The sequence below is a fragment of the Coregonus lavaretus genome, assembly GCF_964263955.1.
Source record: "Coregonus lavaretus genome assembly, chromosome: 7".
Classification (NCBI taxonomy): domain Eukaryota; kingdom Metazoa; phylum Chordata; class Actinopteri; order Salmoniformes; family Salmonidae; genus Coregonus; species Coregonus lavaretus.
In genome coordinates, this window is record NC_139994.1 from 29425624 (window position 1) to 29450473 (window position 24850).

General features: G+C 42.3%; 2 protein-coding genes across 2 annotated transcripts; one reads left to right on the forward strand and one right to left on the reverse strand.

The window, feature by feature from the left end:
* Window positions 1–230: 230 nt before the first annotated feature.
* On the reverse strand, window positions 231–6277 carry LOC311132377 (myelin-associated glycoprotein-like). Its single transcript, XM_084165633.1, has 9 exons — window positions 6230–6277; window positions 5135–5216; window positions 4021–4389; window positions 2970–3281; window positions 2178–2444; window positions 1871–1967; window positions 1730–1748; window positions 1287–1373; window positions 231–1102 (listed from the first exon to the last, which is right to left on the reverse strand). The coding sequence occupies exons 1-9, from the start codon at window positions 6251–6253 to the stop codon at window positions 1064–1066; spliced, it is 1296 nt and encodes a 431-aa protein (XP_084021759.1). The 5' UTR covers window positions 6254–6277; the 3' UTR covers window positions 231–1063.
* A 5499-nt stretch (window positions 6278–11776) lies between these two features.
* On the forward strand, window positions 11777–15455 carry LOC311132378 (fMet-Leu-Phe receptor-like). The gene is made up of 2 exons (XM_084165634.1): window positions 11777–11945; window positions 14134–15455. Exon 2 carries the CDS (start codon window positions 14135–14137, stop codon window positions 15206–15208), a length of 1074 nt encoding a protein of 357 aa, XP_084021760.1. The 5' UTR covers window positions 11777–11945; window position 14134; the 3' UTR covers window positions 15209–15455.
* The last annotated feature ends 9395 nt before the right edge of the window (window positions 15456–24850 follow it).

The window sequence follows — 24850 nt, forward strand, 5'->3', positions numbered from 1 at the left end:
CCCAACTTTGTAACCTTCAGAGAACGTGGGGGGGGGGGGGGGGGGGGGGGGGCAGAAAAGTGATGTCAGATCACACCCCGCTTTGTCATTTCCCCTCCACCGCCCACCCGATCCTCTACTTTCTTTCCTGTTCATTGATGGAGCCAATGGAATGTGTGGAATTTCAAGAGAGAAAACACGGTAGAATGGCATTAAGAGATTTATTCGACTGATTATCCCCATTATAATCCTGACTGACACAACCCACAACCCCCTGCATGGTTTAACATAATATACAGAGAAGAAGACAGAAATACACTGATGATGCTGAAGCACAAACCAAAAACATTAAACTACAATTTAGTACTACACTTTAGTACTATGGCCAAAAGTATGTGGACACCCCTTCAAATTAGTGGATTCGGCTATTTCAGCCACACCTGTTGCTGACAGGTGTATAAAATCGTGCACACTGCCATGCAATCTCCATAGACAAACATTGGAAGCAGAATGGCCTGTACTGAAGAGCTCAGTGACTTTCAACGTGGCACCTTTCCAACAAGTCAGTTTGTCGAATTTCTGCCCTGCTAGAGCTGCCCCGGTCAGTTATTGTGAAGTGGAAACGTCCGGGAGCAATAATTGTCTGGGGCTGTTTTTCATGGTTTGTGCTAGGAAATACATATATCAGTGCATAAACCATTGCATTAATCCAGATATATATTCTTACACATTGAGGTGTAAGAATTGAAACTGGGGGCAGGCACCTCCTCAGTTTATCCATTTGTACACTGAAAATACAGAAGATATGGTTTATTTTACATATCAATCCAAAGACATCCAATTTGGCCATCAGTGCCCCCTTTAAAAAAGATCTGTTGCACGTCGCCTCTGGGTCATTTTGAACTCTTTCAGGATAAAATACACTAGCAGAGGTGATGACATTCAGGTTAAAATATATAATATAATGTATTTTGCGATCTAAATATACAATATGAAAGAAAGAAAAATGAAAAGATATTTGCATTTTCCATACAACAAAGGTAAAATGCAAAGGTCAAATCTGGATCTGTTTTGCCATGTGGTTTCAAGGAGCTGCTCTTTCACCTGGGGCAGCCCTGGTCATCTGTCAGAGGAACACATTGTAAATGGACACACACACACGCGTGCACACACATGCACACTGATGATGTTTGACTTTACTTCATGCAAATTAATACTCACACATAAAACAGTTAGCTTAAATACCTACAAACTACAACATTGTATGTTGTTGTGAGTTTATATTTGAAATTGTTCATTATAATTACCTGGAGTTGGTCATAGTCAGCGCTGATGCTGGCGATCGTTAGGTTAGTGTATGTGTTGTCTCCTTTCTCTGACAGCTGTAGCTGCTGCTGGAATATTGAGGAGAAATAATTGTATTTAAATGGAGAAGTTATATCTTCTCCAACAGACTATCAGTATCAGAGGTATCAATACTATATCAAATGTCATTTGAAATAGGAGCATTAGTGTTGCACGTTTTATACAAAACCACAGTGAATTTGGTCAAAGATTCAACATGTGTAATAGTCAAACTAAGAATTGTCAACGCTTTGACGTAGAATCTTTGACGTAGAATCTTTGACGTAGAAACACTTTGCCTCTGTATCATATCAAACTCTGAGTATCAAACTGCGTCATCTACTGCCAATGCCTTAAAATTGCTCTGTTAAACAGAATATTCTGAAAATGAAAATGTCCCTCTTACTTTCAGTCTTCTGGACAGACTTAGGGAAGGAAAAAGGGGGAACTTGGGTTAGAACAAAGAGGATCGGAACAGTCCTTCTATAAATGTTTTCTATAAATGTATTCCTAAACTCGATGGGCATGAACATGTAAATAATGATACCTTTTGTATTTATACACATCCACGGTGACGGTCAGAACATAGAGCAACACAATCACTCCACAGATGATGTAGGGGGCCATCATGGAACATTGGCCAGCTGAAAACAATGGGAATAGAACATGGCTTTTTAAAGTTGACTATTCATTTGTTGTCCATTTGCCTTGAGTGTTAACCATTTAAAATATAGATACAATGTTCACTTTTCAACAACAGCACTTTTCAACAAATTAAATGGCACCCTATTTCATATAGTACACTATTAGGTCAAATGTAGTGCATTAGTCATAAAGTGAACAAAATTACTTACTTTCGAACTCCAGAGGCATGACCTTTGACCTCTGTGATCCCTTCTGGTTGTGGGCCTCACAGAGGTACAGCCCGCTGTCTGCCTTACTGACCAGGAGGACCAGTGTCTGCCCATTGGCCTTCCAGATCACCTGCCCACTGATGTCTTTGTACCAGGAGTAGCGCTCCACCGGTGGGTTGGCATCACTCTGGCAGGTCAGGGTCACTGCCCTCCCCTCGGGCACAGGCCCAGATGGGCTGGACAGGGCTACAGTGTTTTTAGGCGGATCTGGAAGACAGAATCCACACAGTTAAATCAACTTCCTGTGAGGTACGTGAGCTCATTTTGATCCGTAAGATTAAAGACCAATTCCCACATGGGAACGTTCGTCATGTGAGTGTCAACGAATGTGCGAATGATAGAAATAGAATGTATTGATGTGAATGAGAGAAAACAGAAAATAAATTATGATGATTAGTGTCATTTTGAAGTCTCACAAGTGAGCTGGAAGGTTGCCATAGTATTGAGAACATGATCTAGAAAGCACTATTGAGAAGATACGCATACAGTGTATGAGGATGGGAAGAATCATTGCATAGGTATGAATAGCTAACTGGCTGCTTATTACCTGCTAATTCATGTTTAACCAGTTTGTTTTTTATGCCCTGTGCTCTTTGATAGTGTTTAGCACTTAACAGTATCAATTATCGATCAATTAATAAGGAGATTCCTTCGTTTCATTGTATAACTACGCCACTGTTTATAATTGAGGTCATATGGTTGCAGTATGGTCATATGATTGTGGTCTCTCACACAGAACATTGAAGGTCAGGTTCCCCTGAGTCGTCTTTGTGGTGGCCCCTGGCTGCAGTGTGTAGCAGGCAGAACATTTGATCATCATCCCGTGATGGGGGAGGGAGGCAGTAAAGGTCAGGGTGGAGGTCATGGTCATGAGCCCATCTAAACCCTCCTGTAGCTGGCTCTCAACAATGCCACCTAGCCCAGAGGTCCAGGTCAGAGAGGGCGGCAACGTAGGGCAGGGGGCGGGGGCAGAGCAGCTCAGTCTAACCCGCTCCCCCACTGTGATGTTGCCCATAGGGGTTAGTTGGGGTTTGGGTGGGGTGTCTGGGGGTAATAAAGATATGTGGGAGAGAGAGAGATATAGAATCAATAACAAGACAGAAAGAGGCCTGGATATAGCCCAATGGCATACTGTATGGGGCAACCAGGTTGAAACCAACTCTGCTTAGAACATCACTTTTTTTTTCATGTTAAGTAGGGCCGGCTCCAGGCATAAGCAATATAATTAGGAACTCAGTCAGGGTCTCAACTTACTGTTGAGAGTTAGAATAGTAGAATACACAATGTGCAAGGTTGAAATTTGGTTGTGCATTAGCAGTTTTTCTCTTGTTTTGTCAGTCACTGACAATCACTCAATTAGCCATCTCAGCTAACAATTTTTTAGATTGGTAAGTTAGTCTAGCCAATTATCTAAAATTGTAGTAATCTTAGCCGAGCAAGCAGGTGCTCAGTGGACCTGACCTCCAGGGGGCCCCCATTGATTTTGTTAGTCACTCTAACTCAGATATCATTAGCATTGCATAGGTTATGGCAAGATTAGTTATAAAATTGCTAAACTTGCTCTTTGCCCCATGGCAACAATGTGTAGAACTGCTTGGTGAGGGGGCCCCTCAACCAAATCTCGCTTAGGGCTAGAGCCGGCCCTGATGTTAAGCATTTAAACCTGTGTTTGCTGTTAGTATTCACAAGAGTTCAATGTAGTCCTTTTGTTAGAATGTTTAGCCCTCAATGTTTGTTTAATTGGAAATCATAAATCTCTTAGGTAAGGTCAAATTCAGTGTACCTGCATGACTGATATTTACTCCTGAGGAGAAAGTATACTTGAGGCGATTTGTTCCAGCACATTCCAGCCTGAAGAAATATGTGTCATCATATCCTGCAGGGAAACTGTTGAAAATGGTGGTGCAGTTCTTGTTCAACAGATTTCCCACCATCTCTCCCTTAATGATGTTTTGGGCATCTGTTTTGGCTGAGCTCAATACTATATTTCCCCAAATTTGATTTTTTTTCCAAAGCCCAGTGGGTGTGCAGTTTTTCAAGTCAGCATCAAACTCAGCAGGGATCTCAAATCTACATGGGACCAGTAGGCAGGATCCACCAACAGCCACAATGCTTTGGGGCGTCCACAGAATCCACTGTTGGCAGAGTGCACCTGGAGAACACAGCACCATCAAGAAACACTGAACAGCAAAACCTGGACTCAGGGATACACGTAACATAGTAAAAATACATCTGTATCCCTCCATTTAGTATGATATGTTACGTTTCGAATTGTATGTATTAATTTGTGGATGTCCATCATCCATTTCATTTGATACTGTATTTTACGAATTTGCAATACATATGACATGTTACGAATTCCACTTTGTTATGGCAAACGTTAGCTAGGTGGCTATGTAGGTTAGGGTGAGGTTAGGGTTAGGGGATAGGGTTAGGTTCGGGTTAGGGGAATGGTTAGCTAACATGCTAAGTAGTTGCAAAGTAGCTAAAAAGTAGTAAGTAGTTGCAAAGTTGCTAATTAGCTAAAATGCTAAAGTTGTCCTTGATGTGATTGTTCGAACCTTTGGGTTGCTAGACGTTCGTGTTATACGCATACCCATCCTCCCCGACCAACCTCCCTCCTTTCGTTTTTGGCTTTAGTAATCTTCTGTCTTACGTAACCATACCAAACGTAACATATCCTACTAATTTGAGTGTCACATATTCATGTTTACTATGTTACATCTAATCTTTGAGGCCAGGCTGAACAGCAAAACACATTTGTCTGCACACACACACAAAGGTTTATCAATCTCACACACATTTGTCAAAACACACAAGCACACATTGCAGAGATGTTATTGTCATTAAGTCAGTTAAGAGGGAAGTACAGTATGCACAATCTGGAAGAAACTGACCTTTCAACAGAAAAGTGGTGAAAGCAATAAACCCCAGACACATCTGTGATGTTGTTGAGGTGCCTTCCGCAGTAAGAATACACTTCAAATAAACATAGAGATAGAAAAAGTAGATCAGAATGAGATAACTATGAATAATCTATACTGAACAAAAATATAAATGCAACATGCAATAATTTCAACGATTTTACTGAGTTACAGTTCATATAAGGAAATCAGTCAATTGAAAAACTTGAGACATCTGTGGCATTGTGTTGTGTGACAAAACTGCACATTTTAGAGTGGCCTTTTATTATCCCCAGCACAAGGTGCACCTGTGTAGTGATCATGCTGTTTAATCAGCTTCTTGATATGCCACACCTGTCAGGTGGATGGATTATCAATGCTCACAAACAGGGATGTAAACAATTTTGTTGCACCAAATTTGAGAGAAATAAGCTTTTTGTGCTTATTGAACATTTCTGGGATCTTTTATTTCAGCTCATGAAACATGGGACCAACACTTTACATGTTGTGTTTATATTTTTGTTCAGTGTATGTACAAATAGGTAAAAATGCTGGAATGTTTAGCATTTGATTCCCGAGTGGCGCAGCGGTCTAAGGCACTGCATCTCAGTGCTTAAGGTGTCACTAGAGATCCCCTGGTTCGATTCCAGGCTGTATCACAACCGGCCGTGATTTGGAGTCCCATATGGCAGCGCACAATTGGCCAAGCGTCGTCCGGATTTGGCCGTGTAGGCCGTCATTGTAAATAAGAATTTGTTCTTAACTGACTTGCCTAGTTAAATAAAGGTAAAATAAAATAAAAAGTAGCAATTACCTATGAACACCTTAACTACTGTTTAACTGCCATACAATTGAATATTTGATACAATTGAATTGTTTATCAGTACCATTTTTCCTAAACTAAATTTGAAATGTAAAGAAGTAACACATTTCCACATGTCAATACAATTTCTACTTTCTCTACTATTCAAGTATGTAGTATTGTGATTCAATATTTGTGAATGAGATTTTGTGATATTGTATTTATAGTGTAATGCTTCTGAGATACTCTAAATGTGTATTTTAGATGAAATAATGAAAAAGCCTTACCTGTAACTGAGTAAAAGAGATCATGGATATTGAGATCACCGATATATCCAAAATGGCACTGGGTGTTTAATCAAAGCAAGAAGCTGTCTTTTCTTTTATATGCATTGGGAAATAAAGGAAATTGTCCTCATCACACCAAACCCTGCTTGCTTAATGCTTACCCAAGAACAAACGTCAGAACAAATAAGATGTTTGCTACAGTCGATAGAACATTTACAATTGGCTGCAACATTCTGTGGCAGGATATATAGTTGAAGTCGGAAGTTTACATACACCTTAGCCAAATACATTTAAACTCAGTTTTTCACAATTCCTGACATTTAATCCTAGTAATAATTCCCTGTCTTAGGTCAGTTAGGATCACCACTTTATTTTAAGAATGTGAAATGTCAGAATAATAGTAGAGAGAATGATTTATTTCATCTTTTATTTCTTTCATCACATTCCCAGTGGGTCAGAAGTTTACATACACTCAATTAGTATTTGGTAGCATTGCCTTTAAATTGTTTAACTTGGGTCAAACGTTTCGGGTAGCCTTCCACAAGCTTCCCACAATAAGTTGGGTGAATTTTGGCCCATTCCTCCTGACAGAGCTGGTGTAACTGAGTCAGGTTTGTAGGCCTCCTTGCTCGCACACGCCTTTTCAGTTCTGCCCACAAATTTTCTATAGGATTGAGGTCAGGGCTTTGTGATGGCCACTCCAATACCTTGACTTTATTGTCCTTAAGCCATTTTTCCACAACTGGAAGTATGCTTGGGGTCATTGTCCATTTGGAAGACCCATTTGCGACCAAGCTTTAACTTCCTGACTGATGTCTTGAGATGTTGCTTCAATATATCCACATCATTTTACTTCCTCACGATGCCATCTATTTTGTGAAGTGCACCAGTCCCTCCTGCAGCAAAGCACCCCCACAGCATGATGCTGCCACCCCCGTGTTTCACGGTTGGGATGGTGTTCTTCGGCTTGCTAGACCCCCTTTTTCCTCCAAACATAATGATGGTCATTATGGCCAAACAGTTCTATTTTTGTTTCATCAGACCAGAGGACATTTCTCCAAAAAGTACAATCTTTGTCCCCATGTGCAGTTGCAAACCGTAGCCTGGCATTTTTATGGCGGTTTTGGAGCAGTGGCTTCTTCCTTGCTGAGCGGCCTTTCAGGTTATGTCGATATAGGACTTGTTTTACTGTGGATATAGATACTTTTGTACCTGTTTCCTCCAGCATCTTCACAAGGTCCTTTGCTGTTGTTCTGGGATTGATTTGCACTTTTCGCACCAAAGTACGTTAATCTCTAGGAGACAGAACGAGTCTCCTTCCTGAGCGGTATGACGGCTGCGTGGTCCCATGGTGTTTATACTGGCGTACTATTGTTTGTACAGATGAACGTGGTACCTTCAGGCGTTTTGAAATCGCTCCCAAGGATGATCCAGACTTGTGGAGGTCAATTTCTTTTCTCAGGTCTTGGCTGATTTCTTTTGATTTTCCCATGATGTCAAGCAAAGAGGCACTGAGTTTGAAGGTAGGCCTTGAAATACATCCACATGTACACCTCCAATTGACTCAAATGATGTAAATTAGCCTTTCAGAAGCTTCTAAAGCCATGACATCATTTTCTGGAATTTTCCAAGCTGTTTAAAGGCACTGTCAACTAAGTGTATGTAAACTTCCGACTTCAACTGTATCTGACTTTATTGTAAAAAGGCACAATGTGATGACTTGTCACAGTCTGCCACCAGAGTGCAACATCCCCATGTAGGAGCCACCAAAACTATCAGGGGCCAGAGGCATCCTGCAGATAGCTTGTATAAAGCTCTGTATACAGTCGTGCAGTACATGCATCAGTAAGAGATATTGGTAGATTTGGAAAGTTATATACTCTAACTCTATGTTCTCACATACTGTATCAAATCTGCAATGAAACTAAAAGATTGACATCTTTCATTTCGTAATAAAACAAAAAACAGGAATTGAATGATGCGTTTAGATGTGTCAGTCAATTCATCATAAGGTCATCACTTTATTATGGTGTAGTTAGTAGGTAATCAAGTCAAGATAAGGGCTTATTCATGGGCATTCCAATCTCATTATGTCACCAACATATCAAGTGAAACTACTTTACAGTGCCTTCAGAAAGTATTCACACCCCTTGACTTTTTCCATATTTTGTTGTGTTACAGCCTGAATTTAAAATGTATTAAATTGAGATTTTGTGTCACTGGCCTACACACAATACCCCATAATGTCAAAGTGGAGTTACAAATTTATAAATAATGAAAAGCTGAAATGTCTTGAGTCAATAAGTATTCAACACCTTTGTTATTGCAAGCCTAAATATGTTCAGAAGTAAAAATGTCACATAGTAAGTTGCACGGACTCACTCTGTATGAGTGGATTCAACCACAAAGACCAGGGAGGTTTTCCAATGCAAAAATCAGACATTGAATATCCCTTTCGACTTTCACTGGGGACGTTCTGAAATTGCATTTTTGTCCCCCCCACCCCCAGTTTTATCATTGGAATGTTTGGAATGTTTATCCGACTGGATAAAAAATAAAAAATAAGTTTGTCCCCCCCCACTTCTAAAACCAAAGTTGCACCCCTGCCTTTGACCATAGTGAACTTCTTAATTACACTTTGGATAGTGTATCAATACACCCAGTCACTACAAAGATACAGGCACCCTTCCTAACTCAGTTGCTGGAGAGGAAGGATTTCACCATGAGGCCACTGGTGACATTAAAACAGTTACAGAGTTTAATGGCTGTGATAAGAGCACACTGAGGATGGATCAACAACATTGTAGTTACTCCACAATACTAACCTAAATGACAGAGTGAAAAGAAGGAAGCCTGTACATAACAAAAATATTGACGACATTGAATATTCCTGAGTGGCCTAGTTACAGTTTTGACTTAAATTGGCTTGAAAATCAATGGGAAGACTTGAAAAGGGCTGTCTATCAATGATAACAATCCCCTCAACAGAGCTTGAAGAATTTTAAGAAGAAGAATGTGCAAATACTGTACAATCCAGGTTTTCACAGCTCTTAGAGATTTACGCAGAAAGACCCACAGCTGTAATCGCTGCCAAAGGTGATTCAAACATGTATTGACCCAGGGATGTGAATACTTATGCAAATGAGATATTTCTGTATTTAATTTTCAATAAATGTGCAAACATTTCTAAAAACATGTTTTCACGTTGTCATTATGTGGTATTGTGCAAAACATCAATTTAATCCATTTTGAATTTAGGCTGTAACACAACAAAATGTGGAATAAGTCAAAGGGTATCAATACTTTCTGAAGGCACTTTATATACAGTGGGGAGAACAAGTATTTGATACACTGCCGATTTTGCAAGTTTTCCTACTTACAAAGCATGTAGAGGTCTGTAATTTTTATCATAGGTACACTTCAACTGTGAGAGACGGAATCTAAAACAAAAATCCAGAAAATCACATTGTATGATTTTTAAGTAATTAATTTGCATTTTATTGCATGACATAAGTATTTGATACATCAGAAAAGCAGAACTTAATATTTGGTACAGAAACCTTTGTTTGCAATTACAGAGATCATACGTTTCCTGTAGGTCTTGACCAGGTTTGCACACACTGCAGCAGGGATTTTGGCCCACTCCTCCATACAGACCTTCTCCAGATCCTTCAGGTTTCGGGGCTGTCGCTGGGCAATACGGACTTTCAGCTCCCTCCAAAGATGTTAATAATAATAATAATAATATGCCATTTAGCAGACGCTTTTATCCAAAGCGACTTACAGTCATGCGTGCATACATTTTTGTGTATGTTCTATTGGGTTCAGGTCTGGAGACTGGCTAGGCCACTCCAGGACCTTGAGATGCTTCTTACGGAGCCACTCCTTAGTTGCCCTGGCTGTGTGTTTCGGGTCGTTGTCATGCTGGAAGACCCAGCCACGACCCATCTTCAATGCTCTTACTGAGGGAAGGAGGTTGTTGGCCAAGATCTCACGATACATGGCCCCATCCATCCTCCCCTCAATACGGTGCAGTCGTCCTGTCCCCATTTGCAGAAAAGCATCCCCAAAGAATGATATTTCCACCTCAATGCTTCACGGTTGGGATGGTGTTCTTGGGGTTGTACTCATCCTTCTTCTTCCTCCAAACACGGCGAGTGGAGTTTAGACCAAAAAGCTCTATTTTTGTCTCATCAGACCACATGACCTTCTCCCATTCCTCCTCTGGATCATCCAGATGGTCATTGGCAAACTTCAGACGGGCCTGGACATGCGCTGGCTTGAGCAGGGTGACCTTGCGTGCGCTGCAGGATTTTAATCCATGACGGCGTAGTGTGTTACTAATGGTTTTCTTTGAGACTGTGGTCCCAGCTCTCTTCAGGTCATTGACCAGGTCCTGCCGTGTAATTCTGGGCTGATCCCTCACCTTCCTCATGATCATTGATGCCCCACGAGGTGAGATCATGCATGGAGCCCCAGACCGAGGGTGATTGACCGTCATCTTGAACTTCTTCCATTTTCTAATAATTGCGCCAACAGTTGTTGCCTTCTCACCAAGCTGCTTGCCTATTGTCCTGTAGCCCATCCCAGCCTTGTGCAGGTCTACAATTTTATCCCTGATGTCCTTACACAGCTCTCTGGTCTTGGCCATTGTGGAGAGGTTGGAGTCTGTTTGATTGAGTGTGTGGACAGGTGTCTTTTATACAGGTAACGAGTTCAAACAGGTGCAGTTAATACAGGTAATGAGTGGAGAACAGGAGGGCTTCTTAAAGAATAACTAACAGGTCTGTGAGAGCCGGAATTCTTACTGGTTGGTAGGTGATCAAATACTTATGTCATGCAATAAAATGCATATTAATTACTTAAAAATCATACAGTGTGATTTTCTGGATTTTTGTTTTAGATTTCGTCTCTCACAGTTGAAGTGTACCTATGATAAAAATTACAAACCTCTACATGCTTTGTAAGTAGGAAAACCTGCAAAATCGGCAGTGTATCAAATACTTGTTCTCTCCACTGTATGTGAGAACATTACTGTAGATTTTGGGGGCATTCACCTCATTCTGTGTGTTTCTGTTGGCTGAACATAGAGAATATGGGCAGGAAGTGGACACTCTAGGACTCCAGTTGAAGAGGGAAGAGTGTCCAACGACCGAGAAAGGCATGGTCAGTAGTCCCCACCCCCTTCCAACTCCTGCCCCTTCTAGAGGGAGAGAGAAGGATAGAGAGAGAGGGGAGAGAGAGATAGCGAGAGAGCGAGAGAGAGAGGGGAGAGAGAGATAGCGAGAGAGCGAGAGAGCGAGAGAGAGAGAGAGAGAGAGAGAGAGAGAGAGAGAGAGAGAGAGAGAGAGCGAGAGAGAGAGAGAGAGAGAGAGAGAGAACGAGAGAGAGAGAGAGAGAGAGAGAACGAGAGAGAGCGAGAACGAGAGAGAGAGAGAACGAGAGAGAGAGGAAGTTCACTGAACTCACATCTTTTCTGTGGCCACTTCACCCAAGTGTCACAGTGACTTGGGGTTTGGGGCCAGATCATTTAGACCTGCACACACAGACACACTCATGCACACAGAGAGGACAGAGAAGACCATGAGGATTGTAGGGACACAGAGATACAACTATCTGTACAGACACACAGCATAGAACTATGCACCTCGAAGCTCTGTTCAACCATTGAAGCTAACGTGCTGGTCAGCTACGACTGGAGCATCTCAACTCATAGGTAAGCATTATCAGTATGAATAACAACAACCGTATACAGCATTTTCTGGCTTTACTTTTCATTTAGTTTTTTTAATTACTTGATTTAGAAAGTACAGGAGAGAATATTCTCTAGATGTTCTAGCTATCAACAGACGACTGGTTTGATTTAGTTAGAGACAACGTAAACTCTTTTGACGTGCAGTAACTCTATCTTCTGACTAGCTATACTATACCCAAGCTGTACACGTACAGTAGGAGCATGCTATAGCCTATGCTGGACAAATGATGATATTCTGTGGATAGTTAGCTGAACATATACAGATCATCTGTCAGGCTCTATCCAAAGAAGATATGTTACCCTTTATCTGTGTCCATTGCGTTCCATTGCAATATCACCACATGCCAGCTCAAATTGAGTTGCCAACAAGACGGATAATGATTAGCCACTGATATACATTACTACTGTAGATTAAAATGTTACATTTAGGTGGGGAGGAACCCAGCAAATTACACCCTGTAATTAAGTAAAATCTAGGCTAGATATGGCAGGTTTGTTTTGCAGCATTTATTGAAACTTCATTTAGCCAAGAACAGTAAGTCATTGAAAACACAAAGTCTCTTCTACGTTTACGAGCAGGGGCAAACAGCATTTAATCACGTAGCCAAGCATAAATATTGTAGAAGTAACACAAACAGTGCCATAAAATAGGAGGTGTAACAAAATGACTAAATCCTCATCATGTATACACTGTAGTCCAGAACTATCAGTCCACTGTGCTAGACACATAGATCATGAAGTCGCCAGTACACACAGTATGTCAGTCAATCTAACAATAAGACATCATTCTTTATCTTGACAATAAAGAAATCAAACAGAACTAGTATCTCACGTTTGTCAATGACAGTGCATTGGACAAATGATCGGATTTTACTTTGTAAGGTGTATTTCCATGAATGGAATACATCCTCAAACTGATAAAGAACAACCAATGAATGTAGCCTGTCAATATTGACTTTGAACTTGTGCCGGGAGCCAGCTTTATGGCAACGAAAGTATATACGGGAATGCAAATCGTATTAGTGTCATATCAAAGAAGCCTATGCTCATAAAAAAGCACAAACACAAAACAATCCGAGAGGTGGAGTAAGTCCTTGGCTCAGGGCACAATAACGCATTCCTAATAATCGCGCTCCTAAGTAAACCCCATCAGTTATATGGACTGGAAGCTTATTGGTTGCCAGACAACAGGACTATGTTTGTTTTACTGTTGGCTCACTGATGGGAATGGGTATATGGTACAGGATACTGTGCCCTAAGATACTACCCAGGCCATAGCCGCGGGAAGATGTTTTGACTAGGGGGTGCTGACTGCGGATTTACCATCTCACCACCAAAGGGTGCTGCAACAACCCCAGCACCCCTACTTCCCGCGGCTATGACCCGGGTATCTCTGGTCTGACTCTTAATGAGAGGGTACCTGGGCAAGAGACTGGTCACATCAGTCATAAGCCAAAACCATTATATGGTTCCTGTCTATGTATGCCTCTGGAAAGGAAATGGAGATAATGTATGCAAAGAGGAACAGGATGGTTCTTACAAGTTCCTTGTTGGACTGATATGTTTTAGGTGGAATACAGACAGTATGTCAGTATCCGATGAATAGCGTAGTATGTGGGTGTGCACCACAGGAGGTTGGTGGCACCTTAATTGGGGAGGACGGGCTCGTGGTAATGGCTGGAGCGGAATCAGTGGAATGGTATAAAATACATCAAATACCATTCCATTTACTCCGTTCCAGCCTTTATTATGAGCCGTCCTCCCCTCAGCAGCCTCCTGTGGTGTGCACTACCAGACCCCCGCCACATACTCACACAAATACACACACACACACATTCCCAGACACAGACACAGAATGACTCAGACACAGACTGTCATAGACAGATCACATCATGCCCGGCACACAACGTCCCATCTGAAGATTCAGAATACTTCCTAAAAAGCTAAAGATATTTTAATCTTAAAGTCAAGAATTTATAGAGTTCTGTCCATTTGTGACTATGAGTCCTCTTCCTGATAATAACAACTGACTGGTTACTGGCTGTGACACAGTGTTACACTATGTGACTCTTCTAGAGGAAAGCCAAGAAGTAGTACTGTATAAGGAAGTAATTCTGTATATTCACACCCTGCTTGCCCTTTTTTACAGAATGACATCCAACGCCACCCTTCCGTTCATCCTCTTTGCCTCAGCCGGCCGAGATGACATAGCCACGGTGGTGGACATCGACGCCATCATGGACAACTTCGTCATTGTCCTCTACACGCTGACCATTGTCCTGGGCACCACGGGCAACTTTGTGGTCATCTGGGTGGCGGGCTTCAAGCTCAACCCCACCGTCACCAATGTGTGGCTGGTCAACCTTGCCGTGGCCGACCTCATCTTCTGCCTGAGCCGTGTGCTCTCGCTGACCAAGAAGCTCTTCTTCGACTACTGGCCATTCGGCATCTTCCTGTGCAAGTTCAACGGCTTCTTCAAGTACGCCAACATGTTCTGCAGCGTGTTCCTGCTCGCCGTCATCAGCATGGACCGGGCACTGTGCGTCTGGCACCCCATCTTTACCAAACGCCGCCGGACACTCTGCGCTGCCCGCCTGGTGAGCACCGGCGTGTGGGCGGTGGCGGCCATTTTGAGTGCCCCCTACTTTGCCTACCGCCAGGTCTACCTGGGTAAGAACAATCTGAGCAAGTGCTCGCTGGAGGTCAAGGAGCCAACGGAAGGCGACAACAGCGCTAAGCTAGCGCTCTACTCCATCCGCTTCCTATGCGGTTTCCTGCTTCCTTTTCTCATCATCCTCTGCTGCTACGTCCTGGCAGGGTTGGGCATCCGACGCACCCGCTTGTCGGGCAAGTCACGTCCCCTCCGTATCCTGGCATCGCTGGTCTGTGCCTTCTTCCTGTGTTGGGCACCCTACCACTGCCTTCTACTGGCCAAAATGGTGAACAGAAAGAGTACAGTGGTGAAGGTGGGGCTAACAGTGGCCAAAAGCTTTGCCTACTTCAACAGTTGTGTGAACCCACTGCTGTATTTCTGTATGGGGTTGGACATGAGAGGGTTGAGGTTCAGGCAGAGCTTAGCAGGGGTGTACCAGAGAGCACTAAACGATGACAGGGATCGTCGGTCCACGCAGTCCAACGAGCGCACAGTGGATAATAGTTCTGGCCCTGCATCACGACCTGTAATGGTGACCGGTCAGTCTCGAGTGAATGTGGCCAATTTCTGAGGGAAGTCACATTTGGTATGAGTAGGGGTTTCAGTCCAAATTCGTTTACAGGCTAGTTAACACTGAATAGCTGAATAGCTTGTGTAGACAACTTTTTTCATATTTTTGATCAGTCGTTCAAACCAATCACATTCCATTGACTTTGTTGTAGCTAGCTTAGAGAGACGGAAGCTAGACCACAGGGGATACATATAGACACAGGGTAACTGTGGATTTATGGAAATGACTCAATAAATAATTCTCACACTTTCTAAGTGTCATGTGCTAATGTTTTGATGTATGTGATGAAATTCACAGAAAGAAAGTGGAACTGTGCCTAGAAAAGAGAAAATAACATAACAGGGGGAAGTGATACAACTTTTGGGGGAAGTCAAAGATGTCTTCAGTCATGCTATTTTTTACTAAAAGTCAATTTCATGTTTCAACAGTGGAAAAACAAGGATATTTATTTCCACTTTCCATTTGAGCTTTTCCATGTAGAATCATTGTCTTCTACAGGACAGCATCCTGATGTGCCATTGGTGAATTTTAAATATTGTTGACACCTCATTCACTCTCATTGATGATTCAAAGGGGGGAAATGAAAGATTTGAGAGCAAATATAAAGAAAGGGGGAGGGGAGTCAGAAAAAGAGGATGCAATCTGGACAGCTGGACTTGAGGAAGCATGGTGGTCGCTTGTTTCTCTTTTAGTCACCACATTGTTCCTCACAGTCAGACTGTCTGTATCATGTCTCAGCAGTCTGACTGGTCTCTCCTTCAGACTAACTGTATCAGTGGTGAACACAGTGGCTTAGCTTAAGCTTTGTGGTTGCCAGTTTAGAGAGATAGGATGGTCAATTCATTTGCAATGATAAACACCACACTCATCCAATTTAATTCACACAAGTTATTCAATTTACACTACCGGTCAAAAGTTTTAGAACACTTACTCATTCAAGGGTTTTTCTTTATTTGTACTATTTTCTACATTGTAGAATAATAGTGAAGACATCAAAACTATGAAATAACACATATGGAATCATGTTGTAACCAAAGAAGTGTTAAACAAATCTAAATATATTTTATATTTGAGATTCTTCAAATAGCCACCATTTGCCTTGATGACAGCTTTGCACACTCTTGGCATTCTCTCAACCAGCTTCACCTGGAATGCTTTTCCAACAGTCTTGAAGGAGTTCCCACATATGCTGAGCACTTGTTGGCTGCTTTTCCTTCACTCTGCCGTCCGACTCTTCCCAAACCATCTCAATTGGGTTGAGGTCGGGGGATTGTGGAGGCCAGGTCACCTGATGCAGCACTCCATCACTCTCCTTCTTGGTCAAATAGCCCTTACACAGCCTGGAGGTGTGTTGGGTCATTGTCCTGTTGAAAAACAGCAAAAATAAAGAAAAACTTTTGACTGGTAGTGTATCGCTTTCTGAAACTCAATCTCTCTGCTTATTCCGAACTCTTCTGCTGAAATAAAAAGTATGAAAGAGAAACAGTTCAGCTAACGTCAATTTATCTTTTGATAAATAACCTTAATGAGAATCAGAACTGTTTTCCTGTCTTGTCTGAAACTGTGTAGCTAGCTACATCATGTCGTTTGTGTCATTCATGAAAGGCCCAAAGGTCCAGGATGCAGAGAAACAACAATCTCCCTCAGGACAATGGAGGAGAAGGGACATAAATGGATGAGAACAAACAGAACAGTTCAGTTGAATCCTCCAGAAAAGACTAAACCAATATTAGAACACATATTATGGTTAAACTCAAATATACTAATTGATTTTAAAAACAAAACATCATTTTTTGGAAGAAAAATCTTTGTAAATGATATCATAAATAGGACTGGTGGAGTTGTGTCACACATGCAGTTAACAAAAAAAAATATATATTTTGCTCTATCCAAAATTACAACCAACTGATTGCATCATTACCGCAAAAAAGGAGGAGGCAAGTGGTAAGGGGAGAAGGTAAGGAACTTGTCTGTTAGCCCTGCATTAAAGACCAAAATTGGTGTAAATTATTATTCAACATTTTAGCAACGAATAGAGTGTTATATATTTGGGGGATAGGACCATCCCAGCTCTGCAGATTGTGCTGCAAAGAGACAGAATCATTAGATCACTTGTTTTGGTACTGCCCATATGTAGCTTGTTTTTGGTTTCAGGTTCAGGAATGGCTAAAACAATACAAGATTTACTTGAGCTAACTCTGCAAATAGCTGCTGGGTGATTTGAAAAGTCAGAGTCAGTCGATCAGTAATATAATAATACTCTTAGCAAAAATGTTGATCTTTAATGTACAATCTGTAGAAACTATGAGAATAGAAAGGTTCAGAACTTTTGTGAAACATCACAGCACAGTGGGAAAATATATTGCAGCTAGAAATCAAAACTGGATGGTCTTCAGAGATAGATGGGAGGGTTTGAGGGTAGCTGAAGGATGGGACTAAAAAAACAAACAAAAGATAACTAATGTAAAATATACTGTCCGTAAAATGTATATAGTATGTATAAGCTGGAAGTAGAAGCCTAAGTATTCAACCCACACTGTTGACCTATACTACTGTATGTCTGAAGCATTTGAATCGTCATGAGTCAAAAGTGTAAAGTTCTTGAATTGAGCAACAAGTGAAATAATACAATACATTGAAGGCAGTGGGGTGAAGAGTGCTGTTGCGTATCTAAGTACACAAGTTATGTTTTTCTTTGCTACTATTTCAGCGACACATCCTCTATAGTTGCTTTGTCACTGATCATTATGATTACATTCTTAAGATTAAGATTATCATGCTAGTCAAGGAATCAGCATTGCTTAGAAACTGTGTCTAAACTGTGTCGTGACACTTTTAGATTTAGAGCTAGATTGAATCAGATTCGCGCTAGCCGACTCCTGCATAGCTGTTGTTTTGAATGTGTCAGAGGTCGAATTATGCCACCCCATTTATTTAAACCAACAAAGGGAAGTAACAGAAAGCAGAAATACACTGAACAGAATTGTGGACGGAAACATCGCCTCTGTGTTCCTCTCGTTGACCTTGTGGTGTGCCAGGGGTGACATGCTGACGCAGTAGCATTTGATTGATTGATGCCAGCAAGCATTTGGCTTCCCTTAATAAACATTTTTATAAAATAATTAGCCAATCAGCGTAGAGCTGAGCTCAACTGTGGGTTGCCCTGGTGCTTTTTTTTTTTTACTTGTGCGCACACACACAGAAATAAGTACAGGGCCTTGCAAAAGTGTTCATCCCCCTTGCCGTTTTTCCTATTTTGTTGCATTACAACCTGTAATTTAAATTGATTTTTATTTGGATTTCATGTAATGGAATAGTCCAAATTGGTGAAGTGAAATGAAAAAAATTAATAACGGAAAGGTTGTGCGTGTATATGTATTCACCCCCTTTGCTATGAAGCCCCTAAATAAGATCTGGTGCAACCAATTACCTTCATAAGTCACATAATTAGTTAAATAAAGCCCACCTGTGTGCAATCTAAGTGTCACATGACCTGTCACATGATCTCAGTATATATACACCTGTTCTGAAAGGCCCCAGAGTCTGCAACACCACTAAGCAAGGGGAACCACCAAGCAAGCGGCACTATGAAGACCAAGGAGCTCTCCAAACAAGTCAGGGACAAAGTCGTGGAGAAGTAAAGATCAGGGTTGGGATATAAAAAAATATCAGAAACTTTGAACATCCTACGGAGCACCATTAAATCCATTATTAAAAAATTGAAAGAATATGGCACCACAACAAACCTGCCAAGAGAGGGCCGCCCACCAAAACTCACGGACCAGGCAAGGAGGGCATTAATCAGAGAGGCAACAAAGAGACCAAAGATAACCCTGAAGGAGCTGCAAAGCTCCACAGCGGAGATTGGAGTATCTGTCCATAGGACCACTTTAAGCCGTACACTCCACAGAGCTGGGCTTTAGAGAAGAGTGGCAAGAAAGAAGCCATTGCTTAAAGAAAAAAATAAGCTAACACGTTTGGTGTTTGCCAAAAGGCATGGGGGAGACTCCCCAAACATGTGGAAGAAGGTATTCTGGTCAGATGAGACTAAAATTGAGCTTTTTGGCCATCAAGGAAAACGCTATGTTTGGCGCAAACTCAACACCTCTCATCACCCCGAGAACACCATCCCCACAGTGAAGCATGGTGGTGGCAGCATCATGCTGTGGGGATGTTTTTCATCTGCAGGGACTGGGAAACTGGTTAGAATTGAAGGAATGATGGATGGCGCTAAATACAGGGAAATTATTGAGGGAAACCTGTTTCAGTCTTCCAGAGATTTGAGACTGGGATGGACGTTCACCTTCCAGCAGGACAATGACCCTAAGCATACTGCTAAAGCAATACGAGTGGTTTAAGGGGAAACATTTAAATGTCTTGGAATTGCCTAGTCAAAGCCCAGACCTCAATCCAATTGAGAATCTGTGGTATGACTTAAATATTGCTGTACACCAGCAGAACCCATCCAACTTGAAGGAGCTGGAGCAGTTTTGCCTTGAAGAATGGCTAAATGTGCCAAGCTTATACACACATACCCCAAGAGACTTGCGGCTGTAATTGCTGCAAAAGGTGGCTCTACAAACTATTGACTTTGGAGGGGTGAATAGTTATGCACGCTCAAGTTTTCTGTTTTTTTGTCTTATTTCTTGTTTGTTTCACAATAAAAAAAAAATTGCATCTTCAAAGTGGTAGGCATGTTGTGTAAATCAAACGATACAAACCCCCCAAAAATCCATTTTAATTCCAGTTTGTAAGGCAACAAAATAGGAAAAATGCCAATGGGGATGAATACTTTTGCAAGCCACTGTACCATGGACAGCCACATGATATTTAGCAACATTGTTTTTGGTATCATTAAGTTTGCTTTCAGTGTATTAAATCAAATCAAATCAAATCAAATTGTATTTACCACATGTGCCGAATACAACAGGTGTAGTCATTACCGTGAAATGCTTACTTACAGCCCTTAACCAACAATGCATTTATTTTTTTAATAAAAAGTACAATAAAACAACAACAACAAAAAAGTGTTGAGAAAAAAAGAGCAGAAGTAAAATAAAATAACAGTAGGGAGGCTATATACGGGGGGGGGGGGGCTACCGTTGCAGAGTCAATGTGCGGGGGCACCGGCTAGTTGAGGTAGTTGAGGTAATATGTACATGTGGGTAGAGTTAAAGTGACTATGCATAAATAATTAACAGAGTAGCAGCAGCGTTAAAAGATGGGGTGGGGTGGGGGGGCAGTGCAAATAGTCTGGGTAGCCATGATTAGCTGTTCAGGAGTCTTATGGCTTGGGGGTAGAAGCTGTTGAGAAGCCTTTTGGACCTAGACTTGGCACTCCGGTACCGCTTGCCGTGCGGTAGCAGAGAAAACAGTCTATGACTAGGGTGGCTGGAGTCTTTGATAATTTTGAGGGCCTTCCTCTGCACCGCCTGGTATAGAGGTCCTGGATGGCAGGAAGCTTGGCCCCAGTGATGTACTGGGCCGTACGCACTACCCTCTGTAGTGCCTTGCGGTCGGAGGCAGAGCAGTTGCCATACCAGGTGGTGATGCAACCAGTCAGGATGCTCTCAATTGTGCAGCTGTAGAGCTTTTTGAGGATCTGAGGACCCATGCCAAATCTTTTCAGTCTCCTGAGGGGGAATAGGCTTTGTCGTGCCCTCTTCACGACTGTCTTGGTGTGTTTGGACCATGATAGTTTGTTGGTGATGTGGACACCAAGGAACTTGAAGCTCTCAACGTGTTCCACTACAGCCCCGTCGATGAGAATGGGGGCGTGCTCAGTCCTCTTTTTTTTCCTGTAGTCCACAATCTTCTCCTTTGTCTTGGTCACATTGAGGGAGAGGTTGTTATCCTGGCACCACACGGCCAGGTCTCTGACCTCCTCCCTATAGGCTGTCTCATTGTTGTTTGTGATCAGGCCTACCACTGTTGTGTCGTCTGCAAACTTAATGATGGTGTTGGAGTCGTGGCTGGCCATGCAGTCATGGGTGAAAAGGGAGTACATGAGGGGACTGAGCACGCACCCCTGACGGGCCCCCGTGTTGAGGATCAGCGTGGCAGATGTGTTGTTACCTACCCTTACCACCTGGTGGCGGCCCATCAGGAAGTCCAGGATCCAGTTGCAGAGGGAGGTGTTTAGTCCCAGGATCCTTAGCTTAGTGATGAGCTTTGAGGGCACTATGGTGTTGAACGCTGAGCTGTAGTCAATGAATAGCATTCTCACGTAGGTGTTCCTCTTGTCCAGGTGGGAAAGGGCAGTGTGGAGTGCAATAGAGATTGCATCATCTGTGGATCTGTTGGGGCGGTATGCAAATTGGAGTGGGTCTAGGGTTTCTGGGATAATGGTGTTGATGTGAGCCATGACAAGCCTTTCAAAGCACTTCATGGCTACAGACGTCAGTGCTACGGGTCGGTAGTCATTTAGGCAGGTTATTTTACTGTCCTTGAGCACGGGGACTATGGTGGTCTGCTTGAAACATGTTGGAAATGTCGGTGAAGATACTTGCCAGTTGGTCAGCACCAGTGGCGGCTCCTGAAAAAATTCTCAGGAGGGGCAATTTTTCTGATGATTTAGGTGACCTACACACATTTAAAAAAAGATATGTCCAGCAACAACATGAAGACAGGGGCAGCATATAAGTCAATACCAGAAGCATTTATTGACTGATCTCAAAAGTGTTGGCTTACCAGGGTTGGTGGAGCCCTCAGTTTCATCTTTGCCTCGCAAAGCTAACTCAAACACTCCGCAAAACTTCACACACTGGATTAGCCGGCTGAGGATGTGGCGGTTCTTGCTAATGTCGTAGTAAATATATTTGTTATAGTGAATATGGAATATGATATGTTGAGTAAAATGTTGTGCTAAGATCTATTTAGGTCAGGAGCTGGTTATAAGTTCTGTTCCTATCCAATGACAATGGACAAAAGGGTCCTATCTTGTCAGCCTTGTCAGCAGGTGGCCAAGGACAACACCCACGCCATAGGCCTCTCAGTTCTTCCAACTCACGAGTTCTTGCTCTGAGGACACACACACACACAAACACACACACTCACACATCATCACTGTTAAACACACACACACACACACACACACACAAAAATCCCCTCTCTTAGGCTGAACATTTGAAGACAGAGAACCCGACTCAGAGCCAATGCAACAGTGACAGTAGCCTGGAGGGGACCTCGCCCAACTCATCAGGACCAATCAGAAGATGAGAACTACTAGATTGAACCTACTTCATTTATTGCATAAAATGTCTGCACACAATGTTTCGGGGCTCTCTTCAGATAATAATAATAATAATAATAATAATAATATGCCATTTAGCAGACGCTTTTATCCAAAGCGACTTACAGTCATGCGTGCATACATTTTTGTGTATGGGTGGTCCCGGGGATCGAACCCACTACCTTGGCGTTACAAGCACCATGCTCTACCAGCTGAGCTACAGAAAGTGGATACTAATGGATGCGCATTGCAATTGTAAAATGTCAACACAATTGGAGACACCACGTCATTTTTGGAGACATGTTATTGACAGTAAACTATTGTAGATGCGACTGCTAACTAAATAAAACATTTTAGCTGGCTAGCTAATCATCTTAGCTAAATGTGGGGCAAACAATTCAGTTATTTACCGTTAATTTGAGGGATTGGGGTGAAAGAAATCGAGTTACATAGTGATACTTTACGATATACTGTATTGACAATATCGCAATATTTTAGCGCTAGTTGGCTGTACCTGCACCAAAACACCATTATTGTTCCTTCATAGCTTGTTCTCAATCTTTTCACATTGGGAGCCAATTTGTTTTCAGCACTTTTATTTCCATGACTGATCAAAACTCGTTCTCATGGCTTTCTGATCCCTCTGCAACAGACATATGGTGCGCAATAAAATCACAGTATCGAATCGCAATACGTATAGAATCATGAGACTCGCAATGCTGATGCATATATCTTATCGTGAGGTTCCTGGCAATTCCCAGCCCAAGTTCATTTGCCACAACAAATCTCTTCGCTAGCAAACGCGATGTCTTCTCCAAAACGGCAATGTGTCTCCAGCAATGTTTACTTTTTTGACGTTCTATGGCATCTCCACTTTCCAAGCATATATGACCACATGTAATATTTTGGTAAGTGATGCAAATAGTGAACTATGTAGGGCCAGGATGTAAAATATATGTAGCTGCAGCAATTTCTCTTATCTGATATGGTAAGTAATGGGGCTTGATTTATAGCTCCCTAAGAGTTTGACGAACGGGTCCGTGAACGCGATTGCAGATATCTTTACCTCTGAATAAACTGCCTTATATTATACAATTATCCACCTTGTCCAAAAGTCTCTACTTTTTCTCCGTTCTCCAGTAAACTTGTTTTATCAACAATAGTAAGGTTCAATGACACAGAAAGCAGTTCAATGTCGGGGTACAGAGTCGCTCTCTTACCAGGATCGCGGTCCGCTCTGACCAGGGTGAAGGTGACCGGCTCCACCTCTCTGTCCGGGACTCTGTCATCCAGTCAAGTCTCCCAGCTGTATTGGGATTACAGCTGCCTGCAGCGTTTTCATTATTTAGTCCGTTCGTAGCGGGTATGTACACGATCAACAAGATCAGTCCAAAACCGAAGATCAGTCCAAAGCAGAATGTTTGCAGAATGTTTGTAAACTAAGTCTACAAATTAAAAACATAAAATAACGCCACACTGCAGGTCGCAACATAGACGCTGATAGCCGCCATTGTCTTAGTTACGTTCAACGTTACGTCACGTATGACGAAAGCGCGTAAGTGCATGCACACAGACACCCATAGAGAATGTATTGAAAGCTTTGAAATGTGAAAAAAATAGATTTTACATGACAGGCTATGAGAGACTTCTGGGCGATTTTCAACCTGACTGAAATCGCCCAAAAAACGGGCGGGGCCATTTGAAGCACGACTTTAGCCTGATTTGACATTTAGTGGCTGGCAGATCAGACGTGAACACTGATAACTGCTGTTGCCGTGATATAATTTTTTATAAATTTATTAAAAAATATATATAATATTTTTTATTTTTTATTTTTTATAATTGATTAGAAAAAAAATCCCTTCCTTTTCCCGTTTGGCAGTGCGTCGCCCATATCGCCCTATTGAACAAGCCGTCCCTGGTCAGCACATGCTCGGAGTACACGTCCTGGTAATCCGTCTGGCCCTGCGGCCTTGTGAATGTTTCTTAAAAGTCTTACTCACATCGGCTACGGAGAGCGTGATCACATAGTCATCCGGAACAGCTGGTGCTCTCATGCATGCTTCAGTGTTGCTTGCCTCGAAGCAAGCATAGAAGTGGTTTAGCTCGTCTGGTAGGCTTGTGTCACTGGGCAGCTCGCGGCTGTGCTTCCCTTTGTAGTCTGTAATAGTTTTCAAGCCCTGCCACATCCGACGAGCGTCAGAGCCGGTGTAGTGCGATTCAATCTTAGTCCTGCATTGACTCTTTGCCTGTTTGATGGTTCGTCGGAGGGCATAGCGGGATTTCTTATAAGCGTCTGGGTTAGAGTCCCGCTCCTTGAAAGCGGCAGCTCTACCCTTTAGCTCAGTGCGGATGTTGCCTGTAATCCATGGCTTCTGGTTGATGTTTAAATGTAAATTGTGCTGGAAATG

What these genes read in the sequence shown, in the direction of transcription:
- LOC311132377 (XM_084165633.1), bottom strand. Translation starts at nt 6,253, where the DNA reads ATGATCTCTTTTACTCAGTTACAG. An exon ending in CCTGACCTTCAATGTTCTGT is followed by an intron (nt 2,445 to 2,969) that starts GTGAGAGACCAC and finishes TCTGTCTTCCAG; the next exon opens with ATCCGCCTAAAAACACTGTA. An exon ending in CATGCCTCTGGAGTTCGAAA is followed by an intron (nt 1,968 to 2,177) that starts GTAAGTAATTTT and finishes CATTGTTTTCAG; the next exon opens with CTGGCCAATGTTCCATGATG.
- LOC311132378 (XM_084165634.1), top strand. Translation starts at nt 14,135, where the DNA reads ATGACATCCAACGCCACCCTTCCGTTCATCCTCTTTGCCTCAGCCGGC.